This window comes from Dicentrarchus labrax, unplaced genomic scaffold, assembly GCF_905237075.1.
Source record: "Dicentrarchus labrax unplaced genomic scaffold, dlabrax2021, whole genome shotgun sequence".
NCBI classification, from domain to species: Eukaryota; Metazoa; Chordata; class Actinopteri; family Moronidae; genus Dicentrarchus; species Dicentrarchus labrax.
Window position 1 is genome coordinate 23,533,138 of NW_026136711.1, and position 14,850 is coordinate 23,547,987.

Below are 14,850 nucleotides of genomic sequence, written 5' to 3' on the forward strand. Positions count from 1 at the left end.
ACACCCCAAATTACACATCAGGCCACAGACCCATATTTGAGAAGATGTGGTCTCAGGATTCCCCATCTGATAATATTTACACTGCAGACTGGAAGATGAAGTGCAGAGTGTGAAACCTATTGGCTAAATTCTAGTCAATTAAATAACAGCAATTTAAAATACTCCACATTTCACCCCTGGGGTCCTCGGACCTCTGGTTGAGAACCACTGGTCTACAGGCAGCCTACCCATCAAGTACCATACACAGCAGATTACACATGGCTGCTTCATTATAGGTCAATTGCAACATGTTACCCTTCTTTAACAAATCATATCAACCAAAAAAATCTAATTACTTGATATTGTAATTTACTGGCACAAATTCCCAAACTAATTTTTAATTAATCAAATTAACAAAAACCTATATAGGTCTACCTGTTTGGTCACTAAACCTTGCATCCAAGATATTAAATCTATTTCAAAACACAATATAAACAGAAAATGTAAATATATAAAAAGGTGGCTCCTGCATTTTTACCGAATTCAATTTTTAGTTTTAATACCTTTAATATTTCAGTTGATATGATTACAGGGTGTATTTTAATTTTAATTTTTTTTTAAAGTGTGTTTAATTAAATTATCAAACTAATTTACAGCACACCTTTCATTTGGTATTATTCCAGCATAGAAACACTTGTTTCTGAAACTTTGGGGGCTTACTTGGGGCCAAGAGCTAATTTTTTGTGGGTTAACCACCTTCATCATAAAAACCTCATATGAATGGTTCTTTAGGATGCACTGAAATACCAGGCTGGCCCAGCTTGGACTGAAGGCTGTTCCTAGCTAATGTCCAATCGGGACAAAATGGGACTCTGGCCAAACAACAGGAAATCCGAGGCTGTTGTGCCCACATATTTATAGAGACCTGCTCCATTAACACCCCGGATCAGGTACTTACAGATAGTCGGAGCCAACAGAGCACAGGAGGAGAGGTGGACTGTGTGTTTACAACAATAATGCTCGGTGAAGTGGATGGGCACTGTTACTTTCTATTTATTTATTTACCATTTTTATCAGTATAATCTGGAGCACACATTGGTGCAGGAGAGACCCAATAAGGCTCTTGTGTAGAAATGGATGGAGATTTGCTGACACCTTGTGGTTAAACACAAGAACTACACACTAGATATTGTATGACGAGTGCTCTCCAGATGATGCAACAGAGGCTTCAACAAATATTAACATGCATGTCTAAAACAACAGGAAGTGGTCACAGAAAATGAACTTTGCACTGCCTCAACCACAAGCCAAGTAGAGAAGGAACATAGCTGTAAATATAAAACTAATTTAGCCCATGCTTCGCTTTAAACCGGTTAAGTAACTTTACGCCGCTCCCTAACTACCACTTCCAACACGACCTTTGACCTTCGCATGCTCGCTGCTGTACTTTAGCATGCAGTGGGTAATAAAACGAGCACTGTGCACACTGGGACAAACTCGCATTATTAAAGACGTGCTCACACATTCACCGAGGTCCGTGGCTCGTCGAAACATGTCGTCGTCTCAAGCTAAACGACCGGTGTCCTTACTGGGAACTATGGCGTTCGGTGGTCGAGCTGACGCCGAGCAGAGCCAGGACATGGTGAAGACGTTCCTGGGCAGGGGACACAACCTGGTGGACACAGCCTTCATGTACGCGGATGGGAAGTCAGAGACGATCATAGGGGGCATGAATCTCCCCAAAACAGGTACAATATCAGAAGCAACCATATTGTAAACACACGTACTGGAGGTGGTTCTTCTCAGTGTGCTTAACAGAGTTAACGCAGTTAGTTACCTTGACAACTAGCACAGCTGTCACTCATTAGACAGTGTACCTGCTGGTTGGCAACCAGAGTGGAATAACGGCTAACGGTCACCAGCGTTGGGAAGGTAAAGGACCATCTATAATACAAAAATACAATTGCTAATTATATATGAAATAATGTATTCAGTAACCAAGTATCGTAATATTAAAGTAATTTGATGACTTTCTGTTACCTTTGGGTTACCTCAATACCTAAAATGTAGCTTTATAAAAACAAGAGAAAATAATTGTCAGTAATAAGTATTGATGTTAATTGTATTCTTTAAAACAAGAAAACAGTCACTTTTCTGAAAATAAAATAAAAATAATTTAGCTTTGAAAATGTGTCCTCTGCTCAGTGGATTATTAAAGAAGAGCTGATGTATTTAATCCTGCTAAATAATAACAACACCTTTTTTCTGTCACTGTAATGAACTACAGTTACCTTTTTTTTTTATATCCTGATTTTGCAACTCAGTTAGATGTAATCTGTTACTCCCCAAGCCCGACAATATTAAACATTAATATTTAATAATATTACCCTGAGTAAGCTTGTCCCTTGCAAGATCAATATTAAACAACACACAACGACAAAAGAGCCAAAGAAAAGGGAGAATATTTCTATACAAAGCAAAACCAATAAAATGTGAATTCAGTAGTTGAGAAGTACTCAGATGTTTTACTTAAGTAAAAGTAGCAAACAGTGTAGAAAAAGTCCAGCATTCAAAAACTTACTTAAAAGTATTCATGCAGAATCGCCCATTTCAGATAAATATACTGTATATCACTGGATTATAATGATATTATGTTGCAGCTGGTAATGGTGGAGGTAATTTCAGCTACTTAATATTTGCAGACTAGGTTAATCCATAATAACACATCATACTTTATTTGTTTATTTACATTTCATATGTATCTGTAAAGCAACTAGTAACTAATGTTGTCAAATACATGTTATGAAGTAAAAAGGACAATATTGGCTTCCAAAATGTTGTAGAGTAAGTAACATGGATCACCACCATTATCATGATTTGGCAAATCCAGGCTCTTAATATCACTTACCACACCACCAGACAGTCTTTTAAGATGTCAATTCAAGCTCAATTCAGCCTTTAAATCAGGAAATAGACTTCCATCATGTTTGATTTCAGTTTTGTTTGTTTATTTGGTTGTTGTCTGAATTGATAACTTCAGTTCTGATTCCTGAAACCAGCCCGCAAATTACAGTACACTTCATTGTGTCTGTGTGACAGTAAGCATAGCTACCAAGGCCAACCCCTGGGACGGGAAGACGCTGAAGCCAGAGAGTGTGCGCTCGCAGCTGGAAACCTCCCTTCAGAAGTTGCGGAGAGATTGCGTGGACCTTTTCTACCTCCATGCCCCTGACCACCAAAACCCCATCCAGGATACCCTTAGGGCCTGCAATGAACTCCACAAAGAGGTAAAGAGACCAGATAGCTTATTTTCTATGAGTTATAACAAGTTGCTGAAACCTTTACTGTAACACAACTTACAAAAAGAGAACTACGTATAATGATACTGTACCTAAGGTGTTCAAATGCTTACTCTGCTTTTATTAAACTATGATTTAATGTTAATATATCGCCCTCAGGGAAAATTCAAGGAGTTTGGCCTGTCAAACTATGCATCATGGGAAGTGGCTGAAATTGTGTCCATCTGCAGACACAACAACTGGATTGCTCCCACTGTGTATCAGGTATTTCACAACCTTATAGTTTTCAACAAGTTGCATAATTTTAGAGTAAATCAGCTGCTCAATATGTGTCCATGTTGCATCCCTTGCATTACAAAGCCCATTCCTCTCATTTCACCATGCTCATAGATGGGCTAGAAATTCCTCTGATTAAAATACTGACTTTTATAGTGCAGGAAAATTCAAGGTGGCCTCTTCAAACTCAATTTAATCTTTAATTAGATGCTTTTTGCACTATTTTTCCCCCTTTCACTTGTACTGTAACTAAGACTCTTACTACCTTTCACAGGGAATGTACAATGCCACTACAAGACAGGTTGAGACAGAGTTGCTGCCATGTCTGAGATACTACGGAATGAGATTCTATGCATACAATCCTCTAGCAGGTGCTGTATATGTTCCCTCTATAATGCACCTTGCAAACACCATTTTAAACAGCTGATAATTGTGTCACCTGCTGTGGAGGAGTTTATATGTTTATCTTGTTTCCTGAACACAGTTACATCTTACGTGACATTATCTCATTTGTGGTTTTGAATGAAATGTCTCAACAACTACTGGATGGATTGTAACATTAAGTACACACATTCATGTCCTCCTCGGGATGAGTTGTAATCCTTCGACGTTTCATCTAGTGCCATCATTAGGCCAAATACTGTGGTCTATGACTGTACACCTCAATTGCACTTTACTGTTTAGTGCTAATTAGCAAATGTTAGCATGCTAATTAGTGAACATGGGAAACCCCATACCTGCTCAGCATCAACATGTTAGCTCATAGCACGTACAGCCTCAAAGAGCTGTTACCGTGACTGTAGACCCCCAGTCTTGTTTTGACATGACCTTTTTCTCAAAATGTAGCCATGAAAAACCTTCACTTTGTGTGACAGTGCTGAGTATGTAAGTAGTAGAATCCTAGATAATTTTAGCTTGAATTCTCCCATTACACCTCCTCTGCAGGTGGCCTTCTGACAGGAAAGTACCATTACCAAGACAAAGATGGTTCCCAGCCTGCAGGACGGTTCTTTGGTAACAGCTGGGCTGCAGCCTATCAGGACAGGTGAAAGACCAGCTGTTTGACTCTGAAATCTTCTAGAAAATAAGCAACTCCCATTTGTTTTATAATCACTAATTTAAAAAGAATATGATTGTGTCTGTGCTCCTTCTGTCAGATACTGGAAGCTGAGTCATTTCCAGGCAATAGATCTGGTTCTAAACACGTTGGAGACTGTGTATGGTTCAAACAAACCCACCATGACGTCTGCTGCTATGCGCTGGATGTACCACCACTCCCAACTTAAGGTACCTAGTTGTGCATGGATAGCTGCAGTGACAAGTCAGTTGTTGGATATTTAACCTCAGAGTCAAAGGCTGTATTGGTGCTTATAGTGATATGGTAACGTTATACCATGAAACAAGTTTAAATGACCCACATCTTGTTTTGAGAGCATCAGTTTTATCGCTGACCACTGTGTTTGCTGTTTCAGGGTGATCTTGGTGATGGAGTCATCATTGGCATGTCAAGTATGGAGCAACTTCAGCAAAACCTGGCTGCTGCAGAGGAGGGCCCTCTGGACGAGAGAGTGGTCGCAGCCTTCAAGGAGGCCTGGGATCTCGTAGCCCACGAGTGTCCAAACTACTTCCGCTGAAGAGCCAAAATCTCCAATCAATCATCATCCAAGTTTATACAGAAAATCAGATCAGCTGAAGCCCTTTTCCCTTTGTTACTTGCTTGCACATTTTTCCTGAAATCACACTTGAAAATTTTTTATTTTCCCTTACAAACAGACCAATTACAGACCATTAGTATTAACATGTTAATGTATAAATGTAAAAATGAAAACAAAATATTTTTTCAGGGGGAAAAAAATCATAAGGAGTCTGCCTTAATTATACTGTTACATTAAAAAGAAAACTAATTTGCCCAAATCAACAAAATGTTTTGTTTTTTTTACACATAAAATGCATCAAATGGGCTGGTTCAACACATTCATTTTGTTTTGGCTGTCACATACGCAATACAAAACGTTTCGTAATTGTGATTATGCTGACAAAACAAGTTGATCAACATGATGGCCTGCAAGAAAGTCCTTTGACTCCAGTTACTGGTGTTCAGTCCGAAGCTAAAATTCAAGGTGAAGGACAGAAGTTTGTGTTTTAGGGTGAAAAGGGGAGCGTGATTACACAGACACCAGCGGCAGCACTGGTAGTCAGGATGAATGGTTTCACCATCAGTGTCCCTCTATGCTGTTGAAAAAAAAAAAAAGGTGTGCAAGCTCTTGCCCTTGCAGATGTTTCATTCCACGTCATCATCCTCCTCTTCTTCGTTATCCTGCATAGGTTCTTCCTCGCCTGCGCAGTTCTCAAACTCGCCTGTTTCTGAGTTCCACATACATTTGATCTTCACCTTGAATTCTGCCATTTCGATGCCAAAGAGTTTCTACGGACAAAAAAAAAACAGAGCCAATTTTAAGAGTCACTCAAATGTAGCACAGGACAATATGTTCTGTAATAAAACAGTCGAGCACTCACCAGAATACGAGCCTGTTCCGGAGTTAGCACGTCTCCCTCCTTACAGACTCCATGGTCCTTCAGCAGTGTCACCACACCTTTCAGAGCAGACGATACAAAGATGTGACTAACATGGTGTCGCACAAACATTTTAAAAAGGATAAAGCTCATTCTACTCACAACTATTGTCTGTATTTTAGATATTCAGTAAGAACCAATGGAGCTGAGTGAAGTCGAAAGAGTACGGCAGGATTGTTGGTTTTGGACTTTTGCATTATTCAGTAATCTTACCTTTCTTGAGAGCAGTGGGAAGTCCCAATTGCCTCAACTGGGGCTCCATTGAGTGAGGAAACTGTTCCAGGGGTCCCTCATCCAGAGTTATGTCCATCTGTGCCTGGTTGCCTGCCCGCGCAAAATCCATCTCTTTGAAATGACTGAAATACCTGTGGGTAGAGAACAACATTTTGTCAACCGATGAACAATATTTGGAGAATCACTGCAACAATGATGCATTAAGTGAAGCTTTACTTACTCTTGCACCTCATCCTTTGTTTTATTTGTGAATAGTACTCCCACTTCTCCTCGTAGAAACTTGGTGACCTGCACATTATCGTAAGATATAAAAATATCAAGGCTCTGCAATGTATTAGGATATTTTCTGGCTCAACGCCACACCCGAGTGCCTACCTTGTGCAAATTATCTTTGTATTCGTCGGTTGCACCTTTACCCAAGGCAACCATCATCACTTTATTTTTGCCAAAGAAAAATCTGTGGAACAGAGAAGAGACCAGTTAAAATTGTTTACTGAGAAATTTGTTAAAAGGACTGCTTCAGTGTTTAGTGTTGAACTTTCATAAAATTGCATCCCTTAATGCAACTTGGCAGCATCTTTCATTAGACCACACTGGTAAATGTCCATGTCTTTCCAACTCCATACCCCCCAGTAACTAACATGAATCGTCTTGTAGAAATATGTAGTCTCAAAGATAACCCAGATTTTGCTGGGGTAATCTCAGACTTCAACCTTGACCAGTACTCCTACTGAAGAATGAACTTCCCCTCCATGTGTAAAACTTGTGTAATGTCCCTTTAAACATTGTCTTTACCTGCTGTGCTTCCATGCTGTCCTGATGTCTTTCAGTTTGTTATTCCTCATATTGGCCACAGAGAATATGAACACATGTCTGTAGGTGTCCACACATTTCCGTAACTAAAACGACAAAAAAACAGGTGTGAAACAACAACAGCTTCAGCTAACCTTAAGTTAGCACATAGCTAGAGCTGACAGCAGAGCAGAAAACACTCACCTCCTCGATTAACTTCTGTTTCAACTCCAGCCCCTTCTTGGCTGTTTTCGTTAACGAAACTGAGGGGAAGATGGAGCGAGATTTAGTAAGTAAGTTAAGAGTTCAACTGATAGTCAATAACTGTAACAGCATGTCTGTTAACTGCTAAGGACTAAAGGACTAAAAGACTAAAAGACTAAAGGACTGAAGGACTGAAGGACTAAAAGACTAAAAGACTGAAGGACTAAAAGACTGAAGGACTAAAAGACTGAAGGACTGAAGGACTGAAGGACTAAAAGACTAAAAGACTAAAGGACTGAAGGACTGAAGGACTAAAAGACTAAAAGACTAAAAGACTAAAGGACTGAAGGACTGAAGGACTAAAAGACTAAAAGACTGAAGGACTAAAAGACTGAAGGACTAAAAGACTGAAGGACTGAAGGACTAAAAGACTAAAAGACTGAAGGACTAAAAGACTGAAGGACTGAAGGACTAAAAGACTAAAAGACTAAAAGACTAAAGGACTGAAGGACTGAAGGACTAAAAGACTAAAAGACTAAAGGACTGAAGGACTGAAGGACTAAAAGACTAAAAGACTGAAGGACTAAAAGACTGAAGGACTAAAGGACTGAAGGACTAAAAGACTAAAAGACTAAAAGACTGAAGGACTGAAGGACTAAATGAAAGCTAACGTTGGCTTGTTACCTCATTTACGTCACTCTCCCGTTGTCATGAACAACGGGTAAATATGCGCAGCCAGTTAATGAACTCAACCCGCTTCACAGTTTTGAGTTTAGTACAGTTTGAATGTATATTTGCTTACTTTTCTTGTCCCTCTTTGACTTCGGCATGGTTTCCTCTCACGATGGCAGAGCAGCAGACGCACACGTGAAGTAAAAGGACCCCAAATGTTTCTGTTCGGTGAGGTTGACCATGTGGCGCCTGACTACAAACGTATTATACGGTTTTAAAAAAAATAAAAGAAAAAATGACTTTTAATTAAATTATTAATAACTCATCGGTGCTGTGGTGTTCATAAATTTACTGCCGCTCCTTAAATAAACGGAAAAAAAGTACGTCGAGTTAGTAGCATATTATAATATAGGCTATCGCCTATTTTATATATACTGTCAATGATTTTAGGGAATTCATTTTTTATTAAAAGCAATATGTTTCATAGTCTTACTCATTTACCTAGCTGTCACAAATTAATTTAACATCTAGGCTATGTATTACATGAACGGGTCAAGATCATCTGTCTGATTATGGATGGGTTGACCACTAGGAGGCCCCTGAGTCAAAGCAACAACATCCAAGTACAGTGATATTACTACTATGATGACTACTATCACAGATAGACATCCATGTGTGGGTTTACAGTGGACTACTATGGAAGTGTGGCCCCTGTCTATGTCTGTAGGTCCCCTTTTATAATTCTCATTCTCCCCTGCACATTTTCAGTTGATAGTATTAGAAAGATGTTGCAGACTTACAGAAGTTTGGCTTTTTTGTCTTATTAATCATATGTGGAGTGCTTTGTAACTTGTATGTACTATAACACTTTGATCATTGGGGGGAAAGTATATGTGTCACAGAATAAAACAGATTATAAAAAAGATCAAATCAAAATCAGAAAGCTAGTAAACCAGTACAAATAAAGAATAAGCTTTAAAAACTATAGCCTACAATAACTTTAGATTTTATACACTACAATACTAAGGGAAGTGTATATTAATAGGTTTTATGTGCTTGTGATTAATGCTTCCTTATGTTTCTGAGCTAAATGAAATATAGCCTCTCTAAAAGCACTGTGTACCATATACACAATAAGTTTCAACAAAGCTAAGGACATGCCTACATTTGCCCAGACTTGCCAGACTGTACCTACCACAAGAGAAAGGAGAGGTAGAAGTGAGAGTCTGAATCAAATATCAGTTAAATGTTTAAAATAAACTAGTTTGACATAAAGAGTTTTATAATAAACAGTTTGATCATACAAAATGAAATTTCTATCTGTAACAATTTGCATGAACATTTTAATTTTTGAGTAGGATGGAAGTAAAGTAAATAAGTTAGAATAACTCAAATGAAATAATTGGATCACTTAACATCACCACAACTGTATTATTTGAATTTATTTAAAATATATTTTAAAGTTGATTCAGTTACATTTTTCTTTTAGAGGTCAAAGTGGATCATGACTGACTATAAAAGAGTATTCACTCAGTAATACAACACTTTGGCATCTAAGAAACGATTAGGGCTATTGAATAATATTTAAAATAAATATGTTAATTTAGTAATTAGTTTTTATCTTTACTAGAAAAACGCTAATTTACTGAAATGTATAAATCTAGTGAGTTTCAACTGTGCATCATTTCTAAGCTAAGGACAAGCCTGAATTTGCCTGGACTTGTTTTGCTGCCATCACCAGAGAAAGGATGGCAGTTAAATTAAATTAACTGGTGAGTAACTTTGCTTTGTTTGTGTACTAATGGTATCAGCACACATGGTGCAAAATATCACTTTCACTAAACTTGTTTGAAATTACATCTTGTCCTAAACTAATTTAGCAATTCTATATAGCCTTTATGTACTTATTTATATTTAAGTATATGAAATAGGGGCTATAATATATACATATCAGTAACAACCGATTCTAAAGACAGAGGTTAAAATAAAAATTTGATCTAACAATAAAAAACAATGGAAATGTGTCTTTGAAGGGACTCATGTATGAACACACCTAACCTTACCATATATAGCCATATAATTGAGTAGAATACATCATGATTAAATAGAAAAGTATAGGCTATAATGGTCCCTCTATAAATGTATTATTCTTGTAGTTTAAGTTTAATTTTTGCAGGCCTGTTACTAGTCAAACCCCTTAACACGATGCCCTAAATAATATATGTGTGTGAAACAGAATGAATTGAAATCGCACGGTTGTTACAGTCTATTAATTAAGTTTATGCTCATGCGTTCAGCCGGGATGTGATCCCTCTCACCGCTGTCAGTGCGCGAGAGAAAAAAAGGGGGAGGGGAAGTGGGAGGGGCCGATGTGGGTTGATAGTGCCTAGTTTAGCACTTTGCAACATGATCCGCGCACAGCACTGAGAGGCCGGGCTCTGCGGTCCTGCGTCCTGCCACCATCCTACCGCACCACATGGAGACCGGACAGAGCCACAGTAACGGGGAATGACAAAGGAAGAAGGTGGACCATCTTTCTCCTCCTCTGGCTATATGAACCACGCACAGCATCAGCAGCTCCTCACAAAGGCACACACAGAGATGAGGGTGACGGGAAGTAATGCTGGTGCTTATTGCGGTCTGCGTCAAACCTCTCGCTCCTTCGGAAGATAATGCCCTCGGTGCCTCTTAAAGGACTTTCTGGGTTCATTATTATTTTGCATGTGAACACCCGTGCTGCAGGGGTCCATGTTGTCAGCATCTCGGGGTAAACATCCAGCGGGGACAGCGATGGTCACCCAGTCCCTCTCAGCATCTGCATTGTAAGGAGAAACTCGTCCTGTGGGAGTGGGATTTTTGTGAGGGGAATATGCAGAGATAAAGGACAGTTTTTTTTTTGTTGTTGTTGTTGCATACAAAACCAGATCAGAGCCATAGTTTGGATTACAAGGTGTTCGGTTGTTTACCAACATGAACTCGCTGTTTTTCTCCGATACGCCGCCCGGTCCGGTCTGCAACGTACCCACCGGGTCGGGCGCGGTGACCAGCGCCCTGCGAAATGACCTGGGCTCCAACATCCATGTGCTGAAAACCCTCAACCTGCGCTTCCGCTGCTTCCTTGCCAAAGTCCACGAACTGGAGAGGAGGAACAAGCTGCTGGAGAGCCAGCTGCAGCAAGCTCTGCAGAGACCGCAATACCGCCACCTTTACACCCGTGAAGTTGCCGTGCAGACGGACGGTCCCGAGTCGCGACTGCCGGGGACCATCTGGAGTTTCACCCACGTCCGGAGGCAAGGGGAGCGCTTTGAGACCCTGCACGGGCCCGGGGTGACGTGGACGCACCCGGACGGAGTCGGGGTCCAAATAGACACCATTACCCCAGAACTGAGGGCTCTGTATAACGTGCTGGCCAAAGTCAAGCGGGAGAGGGACGAGTACAGGAGAAAGTGAGTACAGGCTGGCCAGCATTTTGATGTGGAACTATCTGTTGATGTATGTGCTGTTGACAGGTCTCAGGCAATGTGGAGCATGTTTCCATAACTAATATAGTAGCACAGTTATGTTATGTCGGCCTGGATACTTCCTAAAACATTTGACCAGATGTTAATGATTTGCAGGTGAGTTGCAAGGAAAGGCCCTGGAAGAATGTAGCTGTGGGCTCCCCTTTTTTCTCTTCTGGGCCCCTGTCATCACTGTAGTTGAACATAAATAAGACAGAAACATGAAAATAAAAACAAAATGTTACCACATACCAGACTATCACTGGGGCACTTACAGGCTTATTTCTCGACATCATAATCCATACTGCAGTCACAAGTTCAAGGGTTGACTCATTCAATGTAGACGTTGCAGTTTATAAGCTGAGATGCTCTAGTAGTGCTACATTAAAACACAGACACATAATCAATATTGCTCTTCGAGATGGGCTCATGTATTGTTCACATTCAAGTTGAAAAGACTAGGCAATAGACAGAAAATTAATCTTAACTATTTTTATAATTGATTGGCATTTTATAATGGGTTCTCCAATGGAATGGTTCACTGCTTGTCACTGTTTGATATCATTGTAAGTTGTATATTTTTAGGTTTTGGATGATTGGTTGGACGTAACAAGACATTTGAAGACATCACCTTGGACTCAGGGAAACTGATGGGCATTTTTCACAGTATTTGGCATATTATAGAGCAAATGATTAATCAATTATTCAAGAAAATGATCAGCATATTAATCAAGAAGGAAATGATCTCTGAGTTGGGGGAGAGATCTGAGCTGTTTTTCTACCCTTCACTTTGTGACTTCGAACTTATCATTGTGACTTTTTTAGTGCCATGTGGGCGTGGTTTGCAAAATGTCACACTCATCTGACAGTCCAGTGGAAAGATTTCACAGTGATTGAGTTACAGTTGAGGTAGTATTTCACATGCAGGATGTCAGAGCTCATTGGGTGCTCAGCATTTTAGCTACACAAAGACGTTTATCGTGAATTGAACCGATCCTGTTTCTCACACACTTCAGAGGAAATTCCTTTGCATGGCTCAGTCTCCACCAATTGTCCTTCTTCTTTAGTCACATTAGTTGTGTTTCCTTTGAGGACTCACTGCAGCGTCCCCCTGGCTGACCCACGTCACTTCTGGCCGGCTCGGTTGGCTTCTGTAGAGGCGGGGGGAAACAGGCCAAGGAGCCGCCTGCTTCTGTCTGCTGCCATGATTCAAGCAGAGAGGCATTTTAACAGGCCTCTGTCTGCTCGGTGAGGTCGGCTATGACGAACGCTGACTTCCCTTGTGAGCGCACTGACTCAGTGACACAGAATGCGTGTGCTCTCCCACTCCGCAGGGAAACTATATCCTGTCCAGTCATTCTCCGTAACACCAGCATATCCTTTTTTGTGCATTTCTGCTTGAGAAGATGAACGGCAGTGACTGGGACAACAGCCAAATTGAAAACTGCTGCAGCTGAAGCCCCAAAAATCTTGGATCTCCTTTGGCAAAAAATGCGAGCTATTGAAAAGTAATTGAAAGAGCCATCTTAGTTGCTTTTTAAGTAGGGCTTTAGTTAGCAAAATCTATAAAACACTAATGCACTACACGATCATGAAATTACCCCAAATGCTGGCAGTTGTGGGTTTTCTATGTGTTACTCATTGTTTCTACATAGGTAAAGGAATTGCAGGTGTTTATGTGTGTTTACATTTTTCTTTAATGACACTCACAAGTACCAAAGTGTCAAACATGTTCTTTATATTCTGTCTACATTCAGAGAAGTGAGGAACAAGACACATTTAGCCTCTTTTTATTGGCCAATAATCATGGTAATCAATCTCTTCCCCTGCCTCTCACATTCCTTCTCGGCTCTGAGCTCAGTAATTGCATCACTGCTGAGTTCACTGGCCAGTTGTTTTCTCTCTGTCTCCCAGTCTAAATCCTCTTTACTACAGTCACGTTTTAGCATTCAATCCCCGCGCCCCATCCCGCCATGAGTTTTCCCTTATGTGCTTTTTTTTCATGTTCAGCCATTCCTTCGCCCTTCACTCCACCCCTCATACAGCCCCTCCACCCCTCCGCTCCTCTCTGTGTCAAGCAGACTGCTTTGTAAGGCATCCTTAACTCCAACGGGGCCCCCCGCCCCATGCTCCCACACTGCCCCGGTGATTTATTAAAACCTTACGAGTGTGGACATTCACAAGGAGATGGATGGCCAGCTGATCCATTTCTGACTTGGCCACTTGCTCTCATTCCATAAAGTACTTGTTTTTTTACTTTCTTTCATTTTACAGAACGTCTCTTTCTGATCAGGAGACTATTTTCTGAGCCTGCAGCGAAATGTTGTGCTTTATTTGTCCTACGTTGTTGTTTGTAACGCAGTCACTTTGTATTGTGAAGTCAGTTCAAAGGCTGCTTGGGTACATGAAAAGACTCAAATATAATAGAAAAAAAATTGCCATGACAATGAAGCTGTACAATGTGGGCATAGACATGTGGGCCAGAATTGCACAAGTGCCTCTAAGATGAAACTTGTGACATTATGTATTACATTTGGAGACTTTTTTAACCTCTTGAACCATGGTTTTGCCCTTAAATTTCCCTTAAAACAGCTATCCACTGTTGTGCAGTGGAAATCTGCTTGCATAATTATAATAATATGTCAACAAAACAACAGTGAACAGTGCTCATGGGAACTTTTAATAAACTTTGCAGTCCAACAGCCAGAAAAATCCTTTTTGTAGGAATTAATATAAAATGACTGGTACTATAGAATTCAAAAATCTGAAGTGGGAATTGATCGTTAAGGAATGATGAAGTTGATCTTGAATTTCACACATTTGCTTTCAGTTCATTTGTAAATGTCCCTGTTAGCAACGTGTGTGTCATTTTAGAGAATACTTCCTGAAAACTATCCTGTGTTCTAACTTTTCATAACTTCTCTCTTCAGACAAAAGTCTTTTTGTAACCTCTTGATTTGTATTAAAAGTTGAAAAAGTGCAATTTGACAAAGACGCAGATTGAATTTTACTGTTACAAAATAGCAGAAATAGGGTTCCAGTGTGCTGATATTTCCCCAACCATCTACAGTTTTAAGCTGTTTTTCTGAGCAGAAAAGTTTTGCTCTGATAAACCTTAATTGACCTAAATTATGTTTCCAAATCAGCTACTCTCCATTATCCTTTTGATAGAAAACAGACTTGTTATTTCACTGTGTTGCTGGATGTACTTCTGGATCTGGAAAAGCTCTTTAATCGATTTAGTCCACATTCTTAACTAATTTATCAGATTGTTTTGCTTTCAGAACATTGTTGTGCTCACTCGCTGTCACACAGTCTCA

General features: G+C 39.9%; 3 protein-coding genes across 4 annotated transcripts in view; 2 read left to right on the forward strand and 1 right to left on the reverse strand.

Moving 5' to 3' along the window:
• The first annotated feature begins 1,196 nt into the window (after positions 1 to 1,196).
• On the forward strand, positions 1,197 to 5,477 carry akr7a3 (aldo-keto reductase family 7, member A3 (aflatoxin aldehyde reductase)). Its single transcript, XM_051416109.1, has 7 exons — positions 1,197 to 1,727; positions 3,079 to 3,266; positions 3,438 to 3,542; positions 3,829 to 3,925; positions 4,500 to 4,599; positions 4,712 to 4,841; positions 5,027 to 5,477. The coding sequence occupies exons 1-7, from the start codon at positions 1,433 to 1,435 to the stop codon at positions 5,186 to 5,188; spliced, it is 1,077 nt and encodes a 358-aa protein (XP_051272069.1). The 5' UTR covers positions 1,197 to 1,432; the 3' UTR covers positions 5,189 to 5,477.
• On the reverse strand, positions 5,291 to 8,267 carry mrto4 (MRT4 homolog, ribosome maturation factor). The gene is made up of 8 exons (XM_051416110.1): positions 8,161 to 8,267; positions 7,359 to 7,417; positions 7,158 to 7,261; positions 6,738 to 6,819; positions 6,583 to 6,650; positions 6,342 to 6,493; positions 6,072 to 6,148; positions 5,291 to 5,979 (listed from the first exon to the last, which is right to left on the reverse strand). The coding sequence occupies exons 1-8, from the start codon at positions 8,186 to 8,188 to the stop codon at positions 5,836 to 5,838; spliced, it is 714 nt and encodes a 237-aa protein (XP_051272070.1). The 5' UTR covers positions 8,189 to 8,267; the 3' UTR covers positions 5,291 to 5,835.
• Positions 8,268 to 10,426: 2,159 nt separating this feature from the next.
• Positions 10,427 to 14,850, forward strand: part of iffo2b (intermediate filament family orphan 2b) — a 28,106-nt gene continuing 23,682 nt past the window's right edge. Inside the window, exon 1 of one of the 2 annotated variants that reach the window (XM_051416101.1) lies at positions 10,427 to 11,476. In XM_051416101.1, the coding sequence (XP_051272061.1) occupies positions 11,001 to 11,476 (476 nt within the window). In that variant the 5' untranslated portion in view covers positions 10,427 to 11,000. The remainder of the gene's footprint in view (positions 11,477 to 14,850) is intronic. The other variant, XM_051416102.1, reaches the window with a different exon arrangement.